At 40.2% G+C, this 23,570-nt stretch overlaps 1 protein-coding gene and 1 long non-coding RNA gene across 2 annotated transcripts in view; both read right to left on the bottom strand.

The window, feature by feature from the left end:
* LOC117954097 overlaps positions 1-969 on the bottom strand; it is a 1,526-nt gene extending 557 nt beyond the window's left edge. The window contains exon 1 of the long non-coding RNA XR_004658735.1: positions 770-969. This is a non-coding gene — a long non-coding RNA (uncharacterized LOC117954097). The remainder of the gene's footprint in view (positions 1-769) is intronic.
* Positions 970-976: 7 nt separating this feature from the next.
* The window catches only part of LOC117954087 (epidermal retinol dehydrogenase 2-like), a 59,916-nt gene continuing 37,322 nt past the window's right edge, over positions 977-23,570 (bottom strand). The window contains exon 6 of the mRNA XM_034887588.1: positions 977-1,692. Coding sequence (XP_034743479.1) covers positions 1,596-1,692 — 97 coding nt within the window. The 3' untranslated portion in view covers positions 977-1,595. The remainder of the gene's footprint in view (positions 1,693-23,570) is intronic.

Consider the following 23,570-nt stretch of genomic DNA (forward strand, 5'->3'; position numbering starts at 1 on the left):
CGGAGGAAGCCTTTTCTCCACCCACATCCCAAACAAAGCCGCTTGAGGTATGCTAAAGCACATTTGGACAAGCCGGCTACCTTTTGGAATAAGGTGCTTTGGACTGAGGAAACTAAAATTGAGTTATTTGGACATAACAAGGGGCGCCATGCATGGAGGAAAAACAACACAGCATTCCTAGAAAAACACCTGTGCAGGTGGCCAGTGCAGGGACTGGGAATCTTGTTAAAGTTGAGGGACGCATGGATTCCACCAAATATCAGCAGATTCTGGAGACCAATGTCCAGGAATCAGTGGTAAGGCTGAAGCTGCGCCGGGGCTGGATCTTTCAACAGGACAATGACCCTAAACAATATTATTATAATATTATTGAAAATCTGTGATCTGACTTAAAGAGAGCTGTCCATGCTCAGAAACCATCAAACCTGAATGAATTAGAGGTGTTTTGTAGAGAGGAATGGTCCAAAATACCTCCAACCAGAATCCAGACTCTCATAGGAAGCTATATATTTATTTCTGCAAAAGGGGGATCTACTAAATATTGAGTAATTTTTTTTGATTGTGGTGCCCAAATTTATGCACATGCCTAATTTTGTTTAAACAATTATTGCACACTTCCTGTAAATGGTATAAACTTCGTTTCACTTCTCAAATATCACTTTGTTTGTCTCCTATATGATATATTTAACTGATTTTTTTAATCCTAAGAACTAATGATTTATGAAGGAAAATCATGGAAATTAACAAGGTTGCCCAAACTTTTGCAGACCACTGTATGTATCAGTGTCAGCATTTTTACTGTAGTCAAAACCTAGCCAGCTTTAGTAAGAAGTATAAATTAATAGATCTACAAATTAGATTTATTACCTGCCTATGATGCATCTGTGTATCCTCCGGCTTGGAAACAGATGAGCATCATTTACAGCAAACAAGGTTTTGTTGTGTGACGATGACGGCCAAGAACCTACTGAGTCCTTTTTATTGTGAGAAGAATGGGACTTATCTTTCTCTTAATAGCAGAAGAACAACACCTCTTCACGCTTCTTTAAACTCTACTTTGTATTTTTCCATCTGTGCTGAAGCAATTGTAGTTGTGGCTGCAACCACGCTACAATATTACAAATTTACAGAATGGACATTTGACTATAGGACATTTGACTTTTGACTTTGAGCCCTGTTTTTACAGGGAAATGTTTGACTTGGCTGTTTGTGGACTGATGATACATCATTACATCATCATGATTGCTCCTCAACAAGTAGTAGGCAACAACACTAGCTGGCTGAATTTAGAAGGCCATTATGAGCACTATATTCTATACGATTACAAACCGTTATTAATAAGATCACAATTTAAATCTGACTAATAATCATGCAATTTAAAAACAAGTACATTAAGGATATTAGGGACTGAAACAGAAAGATATAAAGAGATTAACGGGCATCCCATTTCTTGAATACATGAACCATTGAAATGAGAGGAGCAATGAAGTCCGACCTTTACAACTACTGTTCTGTCTTATGACAGCAACACACAATAGATAAATAGCTTTAATATTTGCATGCCTCCTTCCATACATGTTCTTCTCTTTCTTCATTTACTCCTGTTTTGTGGAGCGTCCCCTGAATGTGTCCATGAGGTTGAAGGCCCCCAGGTACTGGCCCAGCATAATGCCCTGCTTCAAAGGGAGGATGCTGCGGAAAGAAGCACAACAAAGAAATCAGGGCTGTTAAAATGAACGTGACAATAACAAGTTAATGCAAATTTCCTTTTAACGCCTCTAATTATTTATTCAGGAAGCGATGCAGCACCGCTGCACTCACAGGTGGTTTCTCTCAGTAATCACATTTACCTCTGGGTCACAGCACATTATTTTGACCCATAGTGGGAACTTCGGTCGCATGCTTTGACTGTTATAAATGCTTTGAATGAATTTAACAAAACCAACAAGTCTACAGGGAGTAAGTAGTTTCATAGAGTACACATCATATTAAAAGGTACAACAGCGTGCACTGTAATCCTCTGAAACATACTCCTCATCTTTCAAATATATGAGAATTGCAAACCTTCACTAAGACAATTAACTTTAGGCTTGACATATCAGGCAAACAAAAAACAAATCCCGCACATCATTGATGACTCTTGCTTGGCCTAATCAGATAGAAAGATGAAACAAATCGAGGTTAAAGCGTAACTTTCGCTTTTTTATGAATGTACCCAAGTCAAACTTTTGTTTAAAAGCATAAATAGGACGGAAGCGTCACTTTTAAGATTCACCATATTACTGCTTTAAAGGTCAAATGGCCTTTTGAATGTCAATGTCAATGTTAATGTCATATTTATTTATATAGCACATATCCAAGGCCGAGGCCTACCAAAGTACTTTACAGTAAAATAAAACAGTTACAATAGAAGACACAATAAATAACAAATACTAAGAAAATAGAATACAACATTCATCAAGGCGGCTCCCCTGAGCCAAACGCTATTTCAAATAAATAAGTCTTCAGCAATGATTTAAAAGTGGACAAGCTTCTAGCAGACCGCACAGCTACAGGCAATGAGTTCCACAGAGTTGGAGTAGCCACTGAAAAGGCTCGATCACCTCTGGATCTCAGTTTCGATCTAGGAACCTCTAGGACCATCAGACTGGCTGAACGGAGGTCTCTGGAGAGCTAGGGGCACTTCTAGGTAATAGGCTCAGTCTGCCTATAGAAGTAGGTATATAGCGATAGTCGCTTATTGTACGACAGGAATTATGTCACTTCTTCCTTGTTGGGGCTCCTGGCTAGCGCTAGCTAACTTGATTTGCAACGTGCAACCAAGCGCTGATCAAGACATTTTTAGGCGAATAAAATGTTTTAGTTAACTTTAATGCAAGTTCTCCCACTTAGAAATCATGGAGGGGTTTGAAATTGTCATCGTAGATGCATGTCCACTGTGAGAGAAATAATCTGAAAAAAAATAATCCAGAAATCAAAATGTATGTTTTTTTTAACTATTTATTGGTATGATACAGCTGCAAATAAGTATTTGAACAGCTGTCTATCAGCTACAATACTGACTCTTGTTAGTCTGCTTTCAAAATGTCCACCTCCACTCCATTTATTATCCTAAATTAGATGCACCTGTTTGAGGACCTTTGCAGCATAAAGACACGTGTCCACCCCATACAATCAGTAAGATGCCAACTACTAACATGGCCAAGACCAAAAAGCTGTCCAAAGACACTAGAGACAAGGTTGTACACCTCCACAAGGCTGGAAAGGGCTACGGGGAAATTACCAAGCAGCTTGGTGAAAAAAGGTCCACTGTTGGAGCTATCATTAGAAAATGGAAGAAGCTCAACATGACTGTCGATCTCCCTCGGACTGGGGCTCCATGCAAGATCTCACCTCGTGGGGTCTCAATGATCCTAAGAAAGGTAAGAAATCAGCCCAGAGCTACACGGGAGGAGACCTGAAAAGAGCTGGGACAACCGTTTCCAAGGTTACTGTTGGGAATACACTAAGACGTCATGGTTTGAAATCATGCATGGCACGGAAGGTTCCCCTGCTTAAACCAGCACATGTCAAGGCTTTTGGATGATCCAGAGGAGTCATGTGAGAAAATCATGTGGAACTTTTTGGTCAAAATTCCACTAACCGTGTTTCGAGGAAGAACAATGATGAGTACCATCCCAAGAACACCATCCCTACTGTGAAGCATGGTGGTGGTAGCATCATGATTTTTTTTCTGTTTTTCTGTACATGAGAAAAAGGGTGACTGCACTGTATTAAGGAGAGGATGACCGGGGCCATGTATTGCGAGATTTTGGGGAACAACCTCCTTCCCTCAGTTAGAGCATTGAAGATGGGTCAAGCCTGGGTCTTCCAACATTACAATGACCCAAAGCACACAGCCAGGATAACTAAGGAGTGGCTCTGTAAAAAGCATATCAAGGTTCCGGCGTGGCCTAGCCAGTCTCCAGACCTAAACCCAATAGAGAATCTTTGGAGGGAGCTCAAACTCGGTGTTTCATAGCGAAAGCCTAGAAACCTGACTGATGTAGAGAAGATCTGTGTGGAGGAGTGGGCCAAAACCCTCCTGCAGTGTGTGCAAACCTGGTGAAAAACTACAGGAAACCAAACGCTACTGTTCAAATACTTATTTTCCTCACTGTAAAACACAGACAACACCGTAGACAAGTTAAGTAAGGGGTGTCTACCTACGTGTCAATCACCGCTCAGGCACGAGCATTCATTCACACTAATGGCGGGAGGGGCTTAGGAGACGGTTTGGGCTTTAGCAGAAAGGGGGGGAGGGACTGAGAAGTTGTCAATGGTGAAATTCTTTGGCTAAATCCTGGATCTTCACAATCCTACCTACAGCACCTTTAATGTGTAAGTTTACTGTATAGGCCTGGGAGACAATTAAAACGTGTGTCTCGACTCCAAATAATTTCATGGTGTTCCTCTGTTCCTTAGTCTTCCATGAGGTCAACTGCATCTTGTCTGCTCACATGTCCAACCTGGTGGCTGTTGGTGCGCACTGCAGCTACTGAGCTCCTACTGGAAAAAATCATTTAGCCCCCTTAAATGACGCCAGGGTAAAACTGTGTGACTACTCTGGCAATTATGTGAAATAAAACCTTTGACATCTGTACCACCTCTTCTGCATTAAGTGCTGCTGGTGAACATAAGGAAACAGCCTACCACCTGCCACAAAAGAGAGAGAAACGCTCCAAGACGCATCACATATGATCAGCTTCCAGACCATAAGGAAACACCCTACCACCCGCCACAAAAGAGAGAGACACCCTCCAAGACGCATCACATATGATCAGCTTCCAGACACAACCACAATTGTTAACTGTCTACACTGAACCTGGACTAGTACCATTGCAGCCATTACTACATCTATACTACCTTCAACCACCCTAAATGTGTAGACACAAATTGTGATATACAACGTGGTCTTAATCTATTAGCCTGAGATTGATTGCTGTTGTCTCCGCCCGCGTACCTAGGAAATCACTGTAATTTTCTCATAACAATAAAGTTTATTCACGATTATTTCTCCCCTTTTTAAGGTAATTAAAATAGGTAATTAAACACTGTAGTAGTTATGACCATATCAGTAACTATGTAATTACATGGAATTACCTATTTTTGAGGAGGAAATAAACTACAATTGGTTGCCGCAAAGGCATGGGGGACACCCATTACTCCACTGGGCGCACGGAGACCTGTTGTCGGCTGCAGGAGGCGAGGAAGGCGGTGACAAAGGCTGCCATCCTGGTTAAGGGAACTGGCACACAGATCGACACTTTCAAGCCTCCTACTCGATTTATCTGTTGTTGGTGAACAGATAGATCTCTCTGTTGTTGGTGAACAGATAGATTGATCACACAGAAAATGGATGAGCTATAAAAACACACAGAACTGCTGCGTTATGATTTTCACAAAAGCTTGGCTGAACACACTTATCAACAGCAGCTAATGGCTAATAATGACACTGAAGGCTAGCTGTTGCCTCGCACTGTCTCTTGGGTATTCAGTTCACAGAGTTGTTCACAAGGGAAGAAGCTTGGAGTAACGTAACTAGGAGAATACACACGGAAGAGCCTTTTGAGTTTGATGGTCGTCCTTATTTATTCGAACCCAAGAATACAGACAAAGAACTCGCGTCACAATAGTTGTAAAGAACCACACAGAAAGGTGCAACAGGCATAACGTTATTACTGTGCAAGCTATATGCATAATTAGCCTGTTTCCATGTAGTTACATAGTTACTGATATGGTCAAAACCACTACAGTGCTCAATTACCTATTTTTGAGGAGGATATACACTACAATTTGTCGCAGCAAAGGCATGGAGGACACCCACTACACCCCCCGGTGGATTGTTGTCGGCTGCGGGAGACGAGGTAGGCTGGGACAAAGGCTGACAGATCAACACTGCCAAGCCTCCTACTAACCAACAACAGATCAATCACATTCAAAATGGATGAGCTACAAATGCACACGGAACTGCTGCATTATGATTTTGAAGAGCCCGGCTAAACACACTTATCAACTGCAGCTAACAGCTAGCTAGCTTTAGCAGCTAACCAGGCAAGCAAGTTGCCCACTTGCAAGAAAAAGAAAGGGTAGGTGAATTAAAACAATGTCTGATTTGAAAATGCATCTTGATGTTCCGTGAGGGCCCTTTTCATGTTGTGCAGACATTAATTGCATTGCGTGTCTGTTAAGAGGCACAAAAGCTCTAAAACTTTCCCCGGTAATCAGCTGTGTTTGGTCAGACTGGACATGCTGCGATGATAGCTCAGTTCACGACAAAACACACAGATCACTTTGGTCTTGTCAGTGGAACCATATTGGCACTTTTTTTCCATTCAAATCTTATTGGCATCCATTTCGGCGTTTCACGCTAGCCATCCACTCAAAATGTGACGTTACTATTCTTTGGCCGGCTCGCAAGCCCAAACAAGTATGTGCGTGTGTCTGTTGTTTTGTTTCCGGTCTAGCTAGATCCGGTGGGATGTTGTAGTTTTCTAACATTACTAGTTGTTGCAACAACATGTGAAAAAAACTACAAAGTTTGCTAGGCCAAAAAGAACATTAATCTTGTGCTAAAGAAATTGATGATGATAATTTGGGTTTGCGTTAACGCCGTTAATAGCGCGTTTAACTGACAGCACTAATACATTTCTGACCAAAGACATAAAGTTTCCGACTGGGAACCCATAAATTATGACATTCCGTGGCAAATTGAACACAACATAGTCAATGGCAGTACCGAAAGCATCCTATTTGATTGTGACTGTGTCAGATAAAACCAAGTCCCTTTCAATGGAAGATGGTAAAATACGTGGACAATTTATTAAAGGGAAAAATCCCACGAATTTGAAAGTACATCCGAGAAGCACACATAGGGTGGCTAACCTAGCGTGCCTTAACAAGGTGAAGGAGAACGCTAATCTCCTCTCCCCCGAAACAGAAGCTAACTGCAGGTAAGCGAATACTACAGGAGGGCTTTCATCGGCGACCCAATAGCTTCTGGTTAGTAAATATGCAGGAAAACCAAAAGCGGGAGGAATCATGGGTTAATATGTGTATTGATTTTGGAATCTCTATAGAACTGTCTGAGTCAACTGTTTACTCAAACCAAAGTTCTAAACACCTGTTCATGTCTGTTGTTTTTTTCCTGGCACAAGTCACTTACACATTTTGCACTTGCTGCAACGTTTTGTGTAGCCTGTTTGCATATTTATCACCATATGTGTATTTTATGTAACTTACTGGTGTTATTGTTGAACACACTGTGACTACATACAGTATTCCTAAAGTTGTATGATTTTATTGAGTTATTATTACACAAAACTTTTTCTGACTTTTTTGAATCTTGCTCCTCACAAATAACCCATATTACAAAAAAAGACAAAAATTACAACTAAACTGAATTTGAAAAACATTTACTTTTGTAACATCTGTTACTTCTCAAACTTAAACATAGCCTCCACTGAGCCATCACAGTTTCTCCTACACTTTGTGTGTTTGAATTTATTTTTTATTACAGTTTTGATCCCAGAGGAAGTTTTTGTGAGCCTTTATTTTTAATTTTGTGAGGTTAAAAATGGCACTGCATTGTTACATGACATTGTTACATTCAGCAGACCAACGTACCTGTACAATTTGTCTGTTGTTGTAATGCACAAGGTCCCTTGCTTTGTCCCTTGCTGCTTAAAAATAATTGATAGATATTATTTTTTCTATCAACTGGTAACTACAAACTATAAAAATCACCTTTTTAATGGGAAATATTTTTGTAGCTCGGCCAAGCTACTGAAACTTAGTCGTCCTTTAAACTAGACAAGTATTCTATCTTTTTTGTTAGTGTTAACAATAAGAATGAAGTTCCTAATTGAACAATTTATTTGTGCTGATGCAAAAAGGCTTTGTTCAGAATGATGCCTTCTGTATCTCATCCTGAATGAGGCTGTGTTAGCCGCTTTTGGGTGACTAACAACAACTGTCTTCAAAGGGAGAGCTGGATAATACAACACATTATTAAAAGCTTGAATACATTAGCTTTTATGCAAAGTGAACAGAGGTGACAGGCAAGACACTATCTCCATTTGTGTAAGCTGTGTTTCAGAGACAAAAAGCTTTCTAAAAAAGAATAATTGGCTCTTTCCTCGGAGACAGAAGACAGCTCCAGAATGCTCTCTTATCAAACAACTCTGCTGAAGCACTGAAGGGATCAAATAGATTACACATTTTTAATCATCTGGCACTAGTGATGAGAGCAATTCACACTGCCCTCCTCCTGGAGCCAATGCAAAGTCCCATGTATTGCTTTATGGGAAATGTAGGCACCACAACTAACTATACTCAACTGTTATCAAGACTGTCAGCTTACACTGACCCTCATTTAATGATGCATTTGCTGTTATAAAACTACAATTTGTTAACACAATTAGTGAACCATTTGATTTGGATTTTCATTATCATACTATCGCTGATGTGTCATGGTTTTTGTCCTGGGGCTGCCTGTTCTTGGCTGTGGCAGCCACCAGTATAAAATAACATTATTTTCAGTTTCATAAAACGTCCCTGAGTTGCCCAATATGGACGTGTAGAATGTGGCTAAATATGGGTTAATACTATTAACATTCCTGCTTTGGAGACACAAGGTGGGAACTAGAGCTCTCCACTTGGGATCCTATCTATCACTCAGATAGTTTTTTAATACCAGATGGAAATAGGGCCAAAGACACAAAAACGTGGGAAATAGGGTTTAAGTTCCCTTTAAAGCTAATAGAAGACAAACTAATAGACGGACAAAGCAAAAGTGTGGCAGGTCCCAACTCAAATGCAGCAAGTTAAACTCAGCAGTCAAAAAAGTGGCAGGAATCAATTTTTAACTGGGATAACAGCTTTCTTGCAAACATCAGCAGGTCACTTAAACATTAAATTCAGTATCACACAGCCCACTGCCTATGATCCTTTAAAGCACATTAATTCATTTGTGCTGTAGTAATTCTCATAGTCAAAAAAATAATACTTTTTGAATGCTGAAATGATTATTTGAATGTACCTTTTTTATATGTTGGCTAACGTTAGCTAATCTGCCACTTCTTTACTTGGCCTACCCGCATGTGTCACTCATGTTACGTCTTCTGAAAAATAACTTAGCGGGAGTGAGAAACACAAGGCATTGCTGGGTCAACGCTAGCGTTACATACAGAGTAACGTTGGTATTACATTACGAAACTAACGTTACGTACCGAGTAAAGTAACACAGGGGGAGCTAAAGTTTCGGTTAGCTGCCCTAGAGCTGGTAGAGTTAGCTTTGACTTCATTTATTACCTTGTAACAACTGTATTCTCAGTAACGTCAAAAAATGCAGAAACAGGTTGCTTATAAATCACACAGGCTAATGTTAGAAAAACTGGAATATTATTTGAATATTTAAAAAAAATGTTGAATGGAATTCAAAAGATATTATAGAGGAAGACTGAGAGCTCTAGTAGGGAATGAGGGCATTGCTGTTGTACAAGCTGAAAACGCTTAATTTTTTCTGACAAACCAACTTGATCGCAACAATAGATGAGAAGAAGCTACAATCCTACCTGAAACATGTCAGTGTTAAAGTCTTAATTTGAGGAAATTACAGTTGAGAAAAGTTGTGAGTTCGACTGTTGTGTCGTTGCAAAGTAACATTTCTATGTAATGTTTACCTTCACCACTTAGAAGTGGTGTGGAAAAGAGAAATAATGTGGAAAGGAATGTTGTGGAAAGAGCAAGAGGAGGAATGAGAATTTGAGAAAGTGGTGATGAGCGAGGGAAAGATGATGAGGAAATAACAAAAAGCAAGGAAGACAGCAGAGCCAGAAAATTTCACTCAATCACTGATCAATCCATGTCATTGAGCTGCTCTGGAAGTCTAACCGAGATGGGAGTACTTGTCAAGCAATCAGAAGGCCTTTGTTCACAGTGGTGTACATGTTGGTTGATAGAGAACCAGTGGCTACTGGAACTACTGGCCCTCACTGTGCAGGTCTAAAATCTAAAGAGCTTCATCAGTCTATGGCTGAACTCTGATGTAGGGTGGTGGATGGATAGACTGGGTACTGCTTATACTACTAAGTGAAATCTGCTCTTCCTCTTGCAAACACTATATGACACTGGTTTCATTTCAACATAACCTCCAGCATTAACAATCTATCAATCTAAGCATTATATATGCTGATCTTGCAGCATTCAGCGGCTGATACTGGCACTCGCCAGTATTGCTATGACCAGATCTACCTCTATGCAGGTTGATTTACTGTACATGGTAACCATAGCAACCACTTTACACTTCCTCTACATAACGTCCAACAAACACACCCCTCTGGTCTCACCTTTTTATGCTTGGTCAAAATTCATTTGTGTGTGTAAATAATGTGGTTTTTGTAACAAATCAGAGTTACAAAGAACATTTGATAGGATTGTAACGTAATGTAATTCTCAACATAGTTCTGTACTTTTATTTCAAATATACACTTTAAAAACCTTGTGAAGTTATTGTCAATTTAAAAAGATTTTAGTGAGGAAAAGTTCAATTCTTCCTTTGGAAGATTTAAACCCCTGAACTGTTCTGCTTTCTGGCAGTACTGCCTTTGGCTCACTTATGGCTAATTTACATTAGAATGATGAACAATACTTTTGTCTATACCAATTTTATTTATCCATTTTACAATTCTTTTTTTAATATTACACACTATGCATTAGTGTCTCCGACTGATGTGACCAAAAATCATTGAAATTGCTCCAGTAATAAGCGTGAACACAGTGACCAGCCCTCGCGAACTGAGCTACAATGTAACCTAATGGGGCAATTGTGCAGCCTTGATTTTTGTCTACTTAAAAGTAATGGTTATTACCACTGACAGGCTCTGATTGGTACTAAAAGGGTCTGACAACATTATTGATCTCTCAAGGTGACTTCTTGTCTGAAGACACCGGTGAAACGCCAGTCAATAAAAAGGCGTTCTGGGAGTTCTTGCTTTTGAGTAGGCTACAGAAATTATAGGCTCCTGTTATGTATAAGATTGTCAGTGTCATGGCATAATATTAACATGATTTTGACAATGCGGATGAGCCAGAGTACAACGTTACGGAGGAGGGAGGGGGAGAAGGTGAGAGAGAGAGAGAGAGAGAGAGAGAGAGAGAGAGAGAGAGAGGCAGCGGTGGAAGTAGGGTGAAGCAGCAGCTGGAGGGCTGTCAGGCTCAGGATATTGGTAGTACTCCCATGGGTGCTGTTTCCCTATATGCCTAAAGAATATGTCCAGTAATATGTCCAGTAATATGCCTGGGACACAATGCTGTGTGACCACCTCAGAGGATTTCCCCCTCTAATCAACAGGACAACAGGATCTTTTAGACAACACAAAACCATGGATGTATTACAGCCTATTGACTGCACGAAACACTGCGCAGCTGCAGCCCCCCCCCCCCCCCCTCTCCCCTTGTCTGCTATAGCCTATACTCTGGCTCAAATGAATGCAGGAGTTCACGAACTATGACGACCTCACACACATTTTTTTATTTTTTTTATTTAACCAGGAAGTCCCTTGAGATGGAAATCTCTTTTTCGAGGGAGACCTGGCCAAGACGGCACACCAGTTACAGTATAAACAGAAATACAGCATTGACAACATGACACATAGAGGAAAGGAACTGGTCACATTGTCAAAATATTTTAAATATTGAGCCATGACACTGACAACCTTTACATAACAGGAGCCTATAATTTCTGTACCCTACTCCGAAACATAAGACTCCCAGAACGCTTTTTTCCTGACTGGCGTTCCACTCTCCACAACACTGTCTTCAGACAATAGGTCACCTAGTGAGATCAATAATGTTGTCAGACACTTTTATTAATAATCTGAGCCTGTCAAGAGCAAAAAAAATTACTTTCAGTGGAAAAAATCAAGGCTGCACAATTACCTCCTTAGGTTACATTGTAGCTTGGTTCACAAGGGCAGGTCACTGGGTTCTTGCTCATTACTGGAACAATTTAATACATTTTTGGGCATGTAATGGAATACATTTTGAAAGTATTCTTCCAACACTAGTTATAACTAACTTACAACAATAATAACCAGGGCTGTAGTACTCGAGTCAGGTCTTGGACTCAAGACCATTTTTCTATGGACTCGGACTTGTCTCGGACTCAGTAGTATTTGGACTCGGACTTGTCTCGGACTCTGCCACTGGTCTTGCCAAATATGGCTTTTGGTCTCGACAGAGTCCAGGTGTCTATAGTATGTTGATGATAATATTGGAGGGAAAGTAAAACACAGTTCAGGTGGGGATATTGTTTGTCTTTTTACAAGTATAGAAAGCTAGCTAATGCTACGCCAATGTTTGCTAACGTTAGCGCACCTAGCTTACTAGGTAAATATCACGGCTGCCTTCGGAGTTTCCTATATCTGCGTCCACATTCTCAAGATAAGACCTGTGGCGTTAGTGCTCCTTTTGAGCCATAATTTTATTACATGAAATAAGCTTTGTTTTTACGACATGGGTGGGTTTTAGTTACGTTATAAAAAAGTTAGCCCGATTGTATGCTAGCGGACTTTAGCTAACTTTGCCGAGCCAGCAGTCTGTCTGTCTGTGTCTGTGTGTGTTCCCTAAGCAACTTCTTCCTGGTGGATTTAGTTTAAAATTCTGCAATTTGTCTCAAATAAAATGAACATATGTTAAATTACATTCTGTTCATTGTTGTTCAACCAAATTTTAATGTTTTCTGAAAATACATGTATTTCCTATTAACCAACGTCCAAATAACAATAGAATACAATGTTTTTTAGGGAAGCCATAAACCAACCATAGGGCTACACTCTACTGGTCACTTCATTTCTACACTACATCTGGATTGAAGCTATGTTGTAATTTAGTTGTTCAAATGCTCAGTACAAGTACCTACTGTGGCAGTATTGTCTATGTAGCTATTATGAGTTATCACCATATGATATCAGGGGGAATGGCTATACTCATAAATCCTGGGTGTTCTGACATGGTTTTGGCTTTTATATTAACAAATAACCTAAATTGATATAAGACTTTTTTTTCTGTCCTGGACTCGGTCTTGACTCGGACTCGAACCTCTTTGGACTCGGTCTTGACTCGGACTCAAACCTCTTTGGACTCGGTCTTGACTTGGACTCAACTAGTCCTGGTCTCGGACTTGTCTTGGACTCGACAAAGGTGGTCTTGATTACAGCCCTACTAATAACTGCCGCCCATATACGTCAGCTAACTAAATCCATGCTTTAATGTTACTTTATCATGGCGGAGAAGTGTGGCAGTCGGTAAGTCAGTGGTGTCAGCGTGTATGCATGGGTGAAAGAAAAGTGAATGGGGTGTTGTGTGGTAAAAGGAAAACAAAGAACAACGAGGAATGTGATGCATAAGAAACCAATTTTCCCTCCTCTCTCTTCCAAATTGGAAACATTGTGGATGTTTTAGCCAACTATAGACCTATATCCAACCTTCCATTTCTCTCTTAAGATTCTTGAAAAAGCAGTTGCCAAACAGCTATGTGACTTTCTGCATAACAACAGCTTATTTGAGGATTTTCAGTCAGGATTTAGTGTTAATCATAGTACAGAGACAGCACTTGTAAAAATTACTAATGACCTCCTAATTGCATCAGACAAAGGACTTATCTCTGTACTGGTGTTATTAGATCTTAGTGCTGCAATTGATACCATTGACCATCATATCTTGTAAAAGAGATTGGAACATTTAATTGGCATTAAAGGGACCGCGCTAAGCTGGTTTAAGTCTTATTTATCAGATCAATCTCAGTTTGTTCATGTTAACGATGAATCCTCTGTGCACGCCAAAGTTAGTCATGGAGTCCCACAAGGATCTGTGCTCGGTCCAATCCTGTTGAGTTTATATGCTTCCTTTAGGCAAAATAATCCGGAAGCACTCCAAAAACTTTCATTGTTATGCAGATGATACTCAATTATATCTATCAATCAAGCCGGATGAAACTAATCAGTTAGCTTAACTTCAAATGTGCCTTCATGAGGACCTGGATGACCTGTAATTTTCTAATGTTAAACTCAGAGTTATTGTTAATTTATTGCTCTGGGACCCAAGCACCTCCGTGACGCATTATCCAAGGAGATAGTTACTATGGATGGCATCATCCTGGCCTCCAGCACCACTGTGAGGAATCTTGGAGTTATCTTTTATCAGGACATGTCCTTTAATTCTCACATAAAGCAAATTTCAAGGATCGCCCTTTTTTCACCTACGTAATATTGCAAAAATCAGGAATATCCTGTCTAAAACTGATGCATAAAAACTAGTCCATGCATTTGTTACTTCTAGGCTGGATTACTGCAATTCTTTCTTATCAGGCTGCTCGAAAAAGTCCATAAAAACTCTTCAGCTGATCCAGAATGCTGCAGCACGTGTTCTCACAGGAACTTGGAAAAGAGATCACATCTCTCCTGTTTTAGCTTCACTGCATCGGCTTCCTATAAAATCCAGAATAGAATTTTAAATCCTTCTTCTCACCTACAAAACTCTTAAGGGTCAGGCACCATCTTATCTTAAAGAGCTCATGGTACCTTACAACCCTACAAGAGCACTACGCTCCCAGAATGCAGGGTTACTTTTGGTTCCTAGAGTCTCTAAAAGTAGAACAGGAGCCAGAGCGTTCAGCTATCATGCTTCTCTCCTGTGGAACCAGGTTCCAGTTTGGGTTCAGGAGGCAGACACCGTCTCCATATTTAAGAGTAGGCTTAAGACTTTCCTTTTTGATAAAGCTTATAGTTAGGGCATAGAATTGAATATTGTTAGGGAGTGAGGAGTCGCCTAATTCGGCCCACCTGCTCCTTGTCACAGTTGTCAGATCTATCTATCATATAATCAAGACTATAATAAAACTAGAGGGAGACTTGGCATACAGCCCGATCCGGTTGGGGAGAGTTCTAGCCCGACCAGGCTCCTCTCTTTACCCTGTCTCTCTTAGTTATGCTTTGATAAAGTTTATTGTTAGGACAAAGAATTGTTTATTGTTAGGGAGTGAGGAGTTGCAGCGTCTGCCTAACCCGGCCCACCTGCTTCTCGTCATAGTTGTCAGATCTATCTATCATATAATCAAGAATATAATAAAACTAGAGGGAGACTTGGCATACAGCCCGATCCGGTTGGGGAGAGTTTTAGCCCAACCAGGCTCCTTTCTTTACCCTGTCTCTCCTAGTTATGCGGTAATAGTTTTAGACAGCTGGGGACTTCCTTTGATACACTGAGCTCATCTCTCCTCTGTTTTTCAATCTTTCCATTTATGTGCATCCATGTCCCAGAAATGCTTGTTACTAACCTAGCTCTGGGGAGTCATTGCCCCGAGTCCTTATGTTCTTTTTTCCCCAGCATGTTCCCTCTTATCAGAGAGGCTCCAAAATCATGGTAGCAGCTGTCGCCATGGTCCCGCTTCACGTTCTGCGATGCCATGTTCATCTTGCTACACTCTATGGTGCCCAGCTATGTCCTGCTGTGCCTTATAATGCCCACAGTGCCCTGCTATGCCATGAACTACTACAAAGAACTGCTACAAACTACAATTTTTTCTACTTTTTGTCATTTCCACTCTTCATTCTAAACCCCAACCGGCCCGTCAGACACCGCCTACCAAGAGCCTGGGTCTGTCCGAGGTTTCTGCCTAAAAGTAATTTTTTCCTCGCCACTGTCGCACTGTTGCTTGCTCTGGAGGAGACTACTAGAACTGTTGGGTCATTGTAAATTCTGGAGTGTGGTCTAGACCTACTCTGTCTGTAAAGTGTCTCAAGGTAACTTTTGTTATAAATTGATACTATAAATAAAATTGAATTGAATTGAAATTAGAAATGGCAAATACTAAAGAAAGCTCACTGTGGGACTGACTCTAGTGGCTTTAATTCTGCACCAACGCTGAATTTTGGGAAAGAGACAGCATACATACAGTATGACCATCCCATGGGACCTTTAATGTAAAAAGAGAGGCGTATCAGCACAATGTACTTCAACGAGGAGATTTCAACTCTTATTGCAAGGGAGCTGCAACCAACCCACAGCTGAAAAGAAAGCCATTTTTCAGGGCTATCACTATACCAACAATCATAATTCAATTGTTCTCGATGTGCAAAACCTGTAGAGTGGAACTTGAACTAACAACACCCTCTCTGGCTAATCAGAATTAGTGTTGTAAAACATTTTAAAACAGGGAACATAAAGATGATCTTTGGTCAGAAGCTCAGACTATCCAGAGACTTTTACAGGAATAAATTTACATTTCTGGACCAGAATTACCAGTTACAGCTTCATTTATCTAGCCGTTTTATACACCTGTTTAATGCATACACCTGCACATAAAAAAGCAATTGAAATCACACCATTGTAGGTGGTGTGCACTAAAAAACAGCTCTTGACAGGAACATTATCTTGCTTCATAAACTGTATCTAGCCATAAAAACAGCCAGTGTCTCCATAAAATGGATGCTGTTTGATGGCTGTAGAAATAGTAACTTGAGGCTTGTGTTTTGTTTTACTGAAGATATAAACACTCAGCTGATTTCCTTCTTATATTATGTCCCTGTTGTTTCTGCCGGGCGTTGTCCAGTTTGTACTCATTCAAGCTCTGCATTTGAGGGACATTAAAAATGCATCACCTGGGTGATTTGCTCTGGGTGTGCAGCAGTTTTGTTGTCACATTTACAAATCCATCCATGTCCTTTTTTTAATCTAACCCCTTCAGTTATAGTTTCACAAATCAACTCTTCTGTCAGTTTTGGGGGAACATGAAGGTAGATAATTCTCGCTATGAGGTAGATGCTTCAGAGCACTGGCTGTCCGACAGAACTGTGGTTAAACAGGAGACACTGAGCTGCTGTCACTGCTTTGACTGATACTTAAGGATACTAATGGTTGTGCGTAGAATTGACGGCGTAGACCCCTCTCTCACTATGACTCTAGTCAGTACTTGCTCTAGAGCTAATAGCCGTCACTCTCTCACTTCTGGCTCTATCACCCACTCCCCACACACACACGCCGGCTCGACATGTGCTCAGTGCTCCACAACAATGTTAACCCTCACATGTGAAGGAAAACAAGCTAAAGTTGAGACTTTAATGTTCGCTTTTTGAAAGTCCTCAAATCTCTTTTGAAAACAAACCTTTATGATACGTTGTACAAATATTGTATGATTAAAATAGTAAATCCATGTCTGGAATAATATGTAATAACGTTTTTTTTAGTATGACTTTTGTCGAACATTGTTTGGACGCACCAGTGCGTCTTTCGTCTTCATAGAGTTAATCTGGCAACACTCTTTGTATATTTACTATATATATATATTTATATATAAATATATTTACACATAAATTATGAGTCCACATAAAGTGAAGCCATAATGTTATTAAAGGGGAAGTGCACCAATTTTCAACATAAAACGGTTTCCAGGTGACAAATGTAAAAACAATGTGTACGTACAACAACCGTGCGTAGCCCTTTTCCCACCCACAAAAAAACTGTATTTATAAGGAAGAATGTGCGGTTAGGTGTGCTCCTCACGCAGAATTCAGCGTTCACACACTATTATGGAGTTTTTTTGCATGCTGCACAGCATTCCGTATACATTTGAAAAACACATGTATAAATATATATTATTTTGTGATGATGAGTGATGAATTTCATCATTTATTTACATTTGAGCATCGTCTTCCTGTTAATGATTGTTTATTTTGATCATGAAGCAGTTTGTAAAGACAGTTTCAACATAAATGCTATGTATTAGTCATTGAACATCCTTCTGACATACAATAATAATGATCAATAAGATTTTACCGCAATGACGGTTAACAGAAATGTGATGAATTTGTAGTGTGGACGCTATAACCGGCCACAGCCATGCGTAATGACAGCTGCTCTGATGGAGATTGTCGCTGAGGATTGGTTAAACTGCAAATTTCTTTGCCATATTTTTCACTGGAAGGTCTAATGAGGCGTTGAGGGGGCACACACATTGATATGTAAATTATTTTTATTGGCGTTTCAACATCTATTAATAGCTACCTGTGGGAGTGAAGATGATGCACTTGCAATAATTAAAATGTATAAAACAGAATCAGTGCAGACCTCTCCAGTCGCCTCGTATCAGCGCCACAATACTTATGCTAAATTGTCTATTTTCCAAACATTAGTTGAGCTCCATTTGGTGGGCATCAGACGGAGAGAAGATGAGCTCAAGCTAGCAAGGCCATCTCTGCAGCCATCTCATGACTACGAGTTGCATAAAAGGCAAAGGCAGGGAGCACTTCTCTGCTGGGCGTCCTGCTTGCCAAGTGTGCAGGCGTCGGTTGGTCAGCTGTTTGGATCGGTTGAATGCCGGTGCCATTTAAACGGTTGACTCTTTTTTGCACCTGGCCCGTTGTCTGCAGACACCAACCTGCTGCTGCTGGCCTGCCTATCTTTAAAAAGACCCTGAAAATCTATTTAAACAGGCTTTTCACAGCCATTTTCTTTGTGACCTTTTATTCTGCTCTGTCAAGCAACTTTGAATACCTTGAAAAGCACTTTACAAATTTGTTCTCTTATTATTATTATTATTATTTTACTGATGATGTCACCTGGGTCGGTGTCAGGTGGGGCTAAAGACATGAAAAAAAGCAGGCAAAAAAGGTGGGGATTTAGAAAGGAGTGAACTTAGTAGACCTCTTTTGTACTCTGCTCATCTCTGCTGCAGGCTAGAGGCTCCAGGCTACATTAGTCACTACTAACATAACAACACTGAATCTCTAAACTGTATGCTTTGTGGGAAATGTAGTGGTTTGCCAGGTTTTGACAAAATAAACATGATCGGATTCAAACCCATTGCCGCTGCCAAGGACTGAGCCTACATGGGGCGCACACTCTACTGGGGGAGCTGGAGCCCGCCACTGCATCCTACAATGTTATAGGAGATTGTAGCAAACTTGAATACTGTCAAAGAAACAATTTTGTAAATCTGTGAATCAATTAGCAAACTAGAAGAGAGGAACCTTGATTCGTTCTCCCAACCGCAGAAAGCTCACGTTTTAAATATCCTTAACTGTGTTTTAGTTACTTTAATTTAAGATTTGAAATGAAGGGAACATTGGGGTGCCATAACAACATCAGAGGGTAGAGATTTTTGTGGACCGGTGTATTTTTTAAACTCAAGGCTGGATTGCCAGTCAGGCAAAGCAACTGGCCCAGACCTTCAGGGGGTACCAAAAGGCCCTAGCTCACTTGGACTATGGACTACTTCCTGTTCCGTCAACATAAACCATAATGCACACAAATGTGTGATTTAATACACACAGAAAATTATTCAGTTATGGATGCTGCAACTATCTTTAGAGCCACTGGCTACAGCCCAAGTTTTTCAGTCCGATATGATTTCACTGACTGCCACTATCCGCAGCATGTAAACTCTGTTCCGGCCAGTACCCACTGTTTGCTTAGTCAGCCATCCCATTTTGACTTGAACTGTCCATCTGTTCTTTTATATAGGTTTGTTTTCCACACATGCCTGGATTGGTCAGTTATTCACATTTCGCCCTGTAGTTTTGTGTGTATTCATTGCATCTGGGTAGGTTGTTTCAATTTCCTGTTCTTATCTCCTGTTTCTGTTTATTGCCTCTCTTTAAAGTCCATGCTTGTTCAAAAAAATGAAGCTGAACTCTAAATGAGTAAAAATATGAGGTAAACAAATGGAAGGCGTTGAGTAAAAGAAAAAAAGACTAAAAAAGGTCCACACTGCCCTGGCACCAGTGAATCACTGATGAAGTCAAAGAAAAGGTCCAGCTGAGATGGCCTCAGGTACGTTTCCTCATTTATCAAAACTGCCTACGCACATTAGTGCCATAACTGTGCTCGCGGACTTTGGAAAGCAGGATGTGGGATTTATCAGTTTGTAGTGATGCTTGAGAATGTGAGTCAATGTCAGCGGGCACAGTGTCAACCACGATTATTCACTAGACTGTTACGAGTGAAAAGAGACAGAGTGGAATTGAAAAAAGTGTTTACTTAGATGTAGCAATGCCCCCTGAAACACTGTTCTAAACAAGAAATTGTATATTGATGAGATCCAGACTAATCGGTTCTGCTCTCTGTTCTTGATTGAAAAATTAGGGAGTGAGATTTACATAATAGAAAATAAGGATAAAGTCCCCCTTGAATCAAAATGTGTTTTTGTTCCATTCATGTCTACCAAAATGTCTGACCTTGAATATACTGATTTGTGTCCGTGCAGTTTGTCACTAGAGAGGCAGGGTTTTCACTATATACATGTACAGGCGGTACAACACTGCTCCTTCAGCTGTTTATGAAAAGCCATAAAGTCCTAACTACGACTCAGCAGAGCAGACACTGGGCTTAATTGTTTATGAGACAAGAACACTGCGGTCCCTCCACGAATGACTTTTGCTGGATTTTTCCAAGGTAGCAGTTGGTAGCTAATGTTAGCAAATAAGCCCACTCTTGTTCATATTTTTGGCACGTTTAAGACCGTAGTAGTAGTTATAGTGAGTGAAATCACTACTCCTCCTATTGCTTCCTGCAGGTGTTTCTGGCTCTGGAGCTGTGGAGTCTGGATCTGTGGTTGGAGTTACTTGCTGCCTCCATGTTCCTGCTGACACCCTCTATTACGATTCTCCATGTCCCAACCAGTCGAGGCAGATGACCGCCCACCCTGAGCGATGGTTCTGCTCGAGGTTTCTGCCTCTTAAAAGGAAGTTTTTCCTTGCCTCTGTTGCCTAGGGCTTGCTCTTGGTGGGAATTGTTGGGTTTCTGTAAATAATATCAGAAAGTACGGTCTAGACCTGCTCTTTTATGAAAAGCCAGATAAGAAAAGAGATAACTATTGTTGGGATTTAGCGCTATATAAATGAAATTGAATTTAAATTGAAATCGGGATGTGAGATGCACATTGCAAAATGTGTTCATTCGCAATGTGTGATATCTGTAAAGCTAAACAGACTAAGTAGTAACATTAGGCTAAACAGATTTTATTCTGATCCAAAGACTCTTCGTATGATAAAGGACAGAGAAGGTACACGAATGCTAGGCTTAATCCTGGCATGTAATTGTAAGACATAATATGATGCTTTTGAGAAATGATTGCAAATAAAGCAAACTGTTGCTAACCTGAGAGGTGATTTCATATTCCTCTCCTAAAGGTGGATCATTCTGTGCACTTCTCAGAAATCTGAGATTCGAACGTTTCCTAGACAAGCTTGATTAGGAATATCACCAATCCATTATCTAATTTGCAACATGACAAAGCCAGTAAAGACACCTTAAAACTTACAGCGCAGAGCAAATGGCAAAAGCACACTATCATGCCAGCAAGTAAGCTGTCTGATCAAGTGAAGCACCGCAAGACGGCCATCCCGCCTCCTCCTGTCTTAACCCGTTGTGAGGCTGAAACGTGTAAGCTTGGCTGAATCTTTAATTTTTCTAGTCATCTAGCCTGGCAGTGCTGTTTTAACCGTCAACTTTAGGTAGATGCTAGAATGTAGTCACCGAACGGTGGGTGGTTACCAGGCCAGATCCAAAATTTCTTAATGAGGGATGTGCTTTCAACCCCTTCCAGACTATTTTTTTTTTACTTTTTATGTGTCTCAAGCCAAACTGTGATGTTTCACACTTGATGTTGAATTGTTTCTTAAGTTCTTATTCTTTATAAGAAGTTGTTTGTCAGGCACCATACGTTATTGTCCAACTAGAGCAATGTGCTCCCAGTTACTTCTGGTTAATTCATCCAAACTGACTAGACCATCACCAAAACACAGCAGAGCCTAGTGGTGAACAGTGGTAGAAGAAGTACATAGATCCTTTACTAAAGTTTCAGTACAGGTCCTGCATTGAAAATGTTACTTCATGTAAAAGTATTTAAGTATCACCAGGGAAATTTCATTTAAGTATAAACATGCACATATTATGCTAATTTTAAGGTTCATGACTGAATTTTGAGGTTGTACCAGAATAGGTTAACATGGTTTACAATTGTAATTTCCCCACTCGGGATCAATAAATAGTATAAATTACATGAATTAGAATTTAATTTAATTTTCAAAAAACACCATATTTTTGTTGTACTGCACACTGCTGCAGCTCCTCTTTTCACCCTGCGTGTTTGGGTCTCTGTTTTAGCTACAGAGTGAAACATCTCACTTCTATACTATCTTTGTTGGGAGTCACACACGCGCAGTAGCTCGGTAAGATCACATCAGCTGGATAACTCCTTCTACAACTTTGGTCAGTCCAAGGGAGGATTAGCTGGGAGACTTCTACCTCCACAACAGGTACATGTAGTTCTTTTGGAGACTTTGGTGAACTGGTGTGTGTTGTAGCAGTGTTTTACCATTGAGAATGAGCTAGCGTGCTACAGTGCCACATGCCACCTCGTCTTGGCTAATGATGTAGAAAGCTGTGGAGATTTTGAACAGCTTATCCGGTTAATGAAGGCAAGACGGATTCAGAAATCTGTATCTCATTTAAAACAGCATGGATAGCTTTTCTTTTTTTATGCTTCTTGTAAGTTTGTATGCGTGTGGAAGCACCAGAGACAAAAATAACACCCCAAATCCCGGAAAGGGTATTTTTAATAATATGGGCACTTTAAAAGTACTCAATACAAAACTAGTAATTAAAGCTGTTACATTCCACCACTAGTGTTACCTTTGTAAAAATGTAACAAATTATTTGTGTGAATTATTTACAGCCCAAATTCTTTTTTTCTTGTAGTGTATATACATGTTTGAACAGTTTTTTTCTATTTAAAAAATAAATACATTTTCAATTAAATGTAACTTGTTTTTCCTTTTTGTTATGTTTATGCCATTTTAACTTTGTTATACTGCTCAAAAGACATTTACCATGGTTGTGCTTATTAATTTGAGATCCAAAACTTACAAAAATGGAAAAATGAGCTCACAGTGTAATAATAAATTAATAGACAACGGCATAAAACGCTTAAAAATGGCTGTGGTTTCAGAGGGTTATAACCAAGCCAAACGGTGCTGTATCTATTATTTTAGTGATTTACAAGCAACCGGTTTCTTGCAGGTTGTCATGTTATAGAGAATACAGTTGTTAGAAGGTAATTTATGAAGTCAAACCTAACAGACATAAACTTTAGCTTCTCCATGAAGCTCCCAGCTAACGTTACTATGCCTCACAACACAGTTAGGAAACAAGAACGAGCTAACTAATGTTAATATAAGCACTTTGGCTCGGTGGATGCCGATTTCAAAATCATGTTAAAACTATTTCCCGTCCTTCCGATTTCCAGCCACAGCCCGTCACTCCTCCCTGTACTATCTATACTTGGTACGTAACTTTAGCTCTGTGATGTTGTACCAACGTTACTCGGCATGTAGTCTTGCTTTGCCACAGCCCCCCTCCTCGGTATTTAAAGTTAGCTTAGACCTCACAATGGCCTGTGTTTCTCACTCCAGCTAAGTTATTGTTCATAGGCATGCACGGATTTGTTTACATCTGTAAACCCTGCTGTTCCG

The sequence above is a fragment of the Etheostoma cragini genome, chromosome 12, assembly GCF_013103735.1.
Source record: "Etheostoma cragini isolate CJK2018 chromosome 12, CSU_Ecrag_1.0, whole genome shotgun sequence".
NCBI classification, from domain to species: domain Eukaryota; kingdom Metazoa; phylum Chordata; class Actinopteri; order Perciformes; family Percidae; genus Etheostoma; species Etheostoma cragini.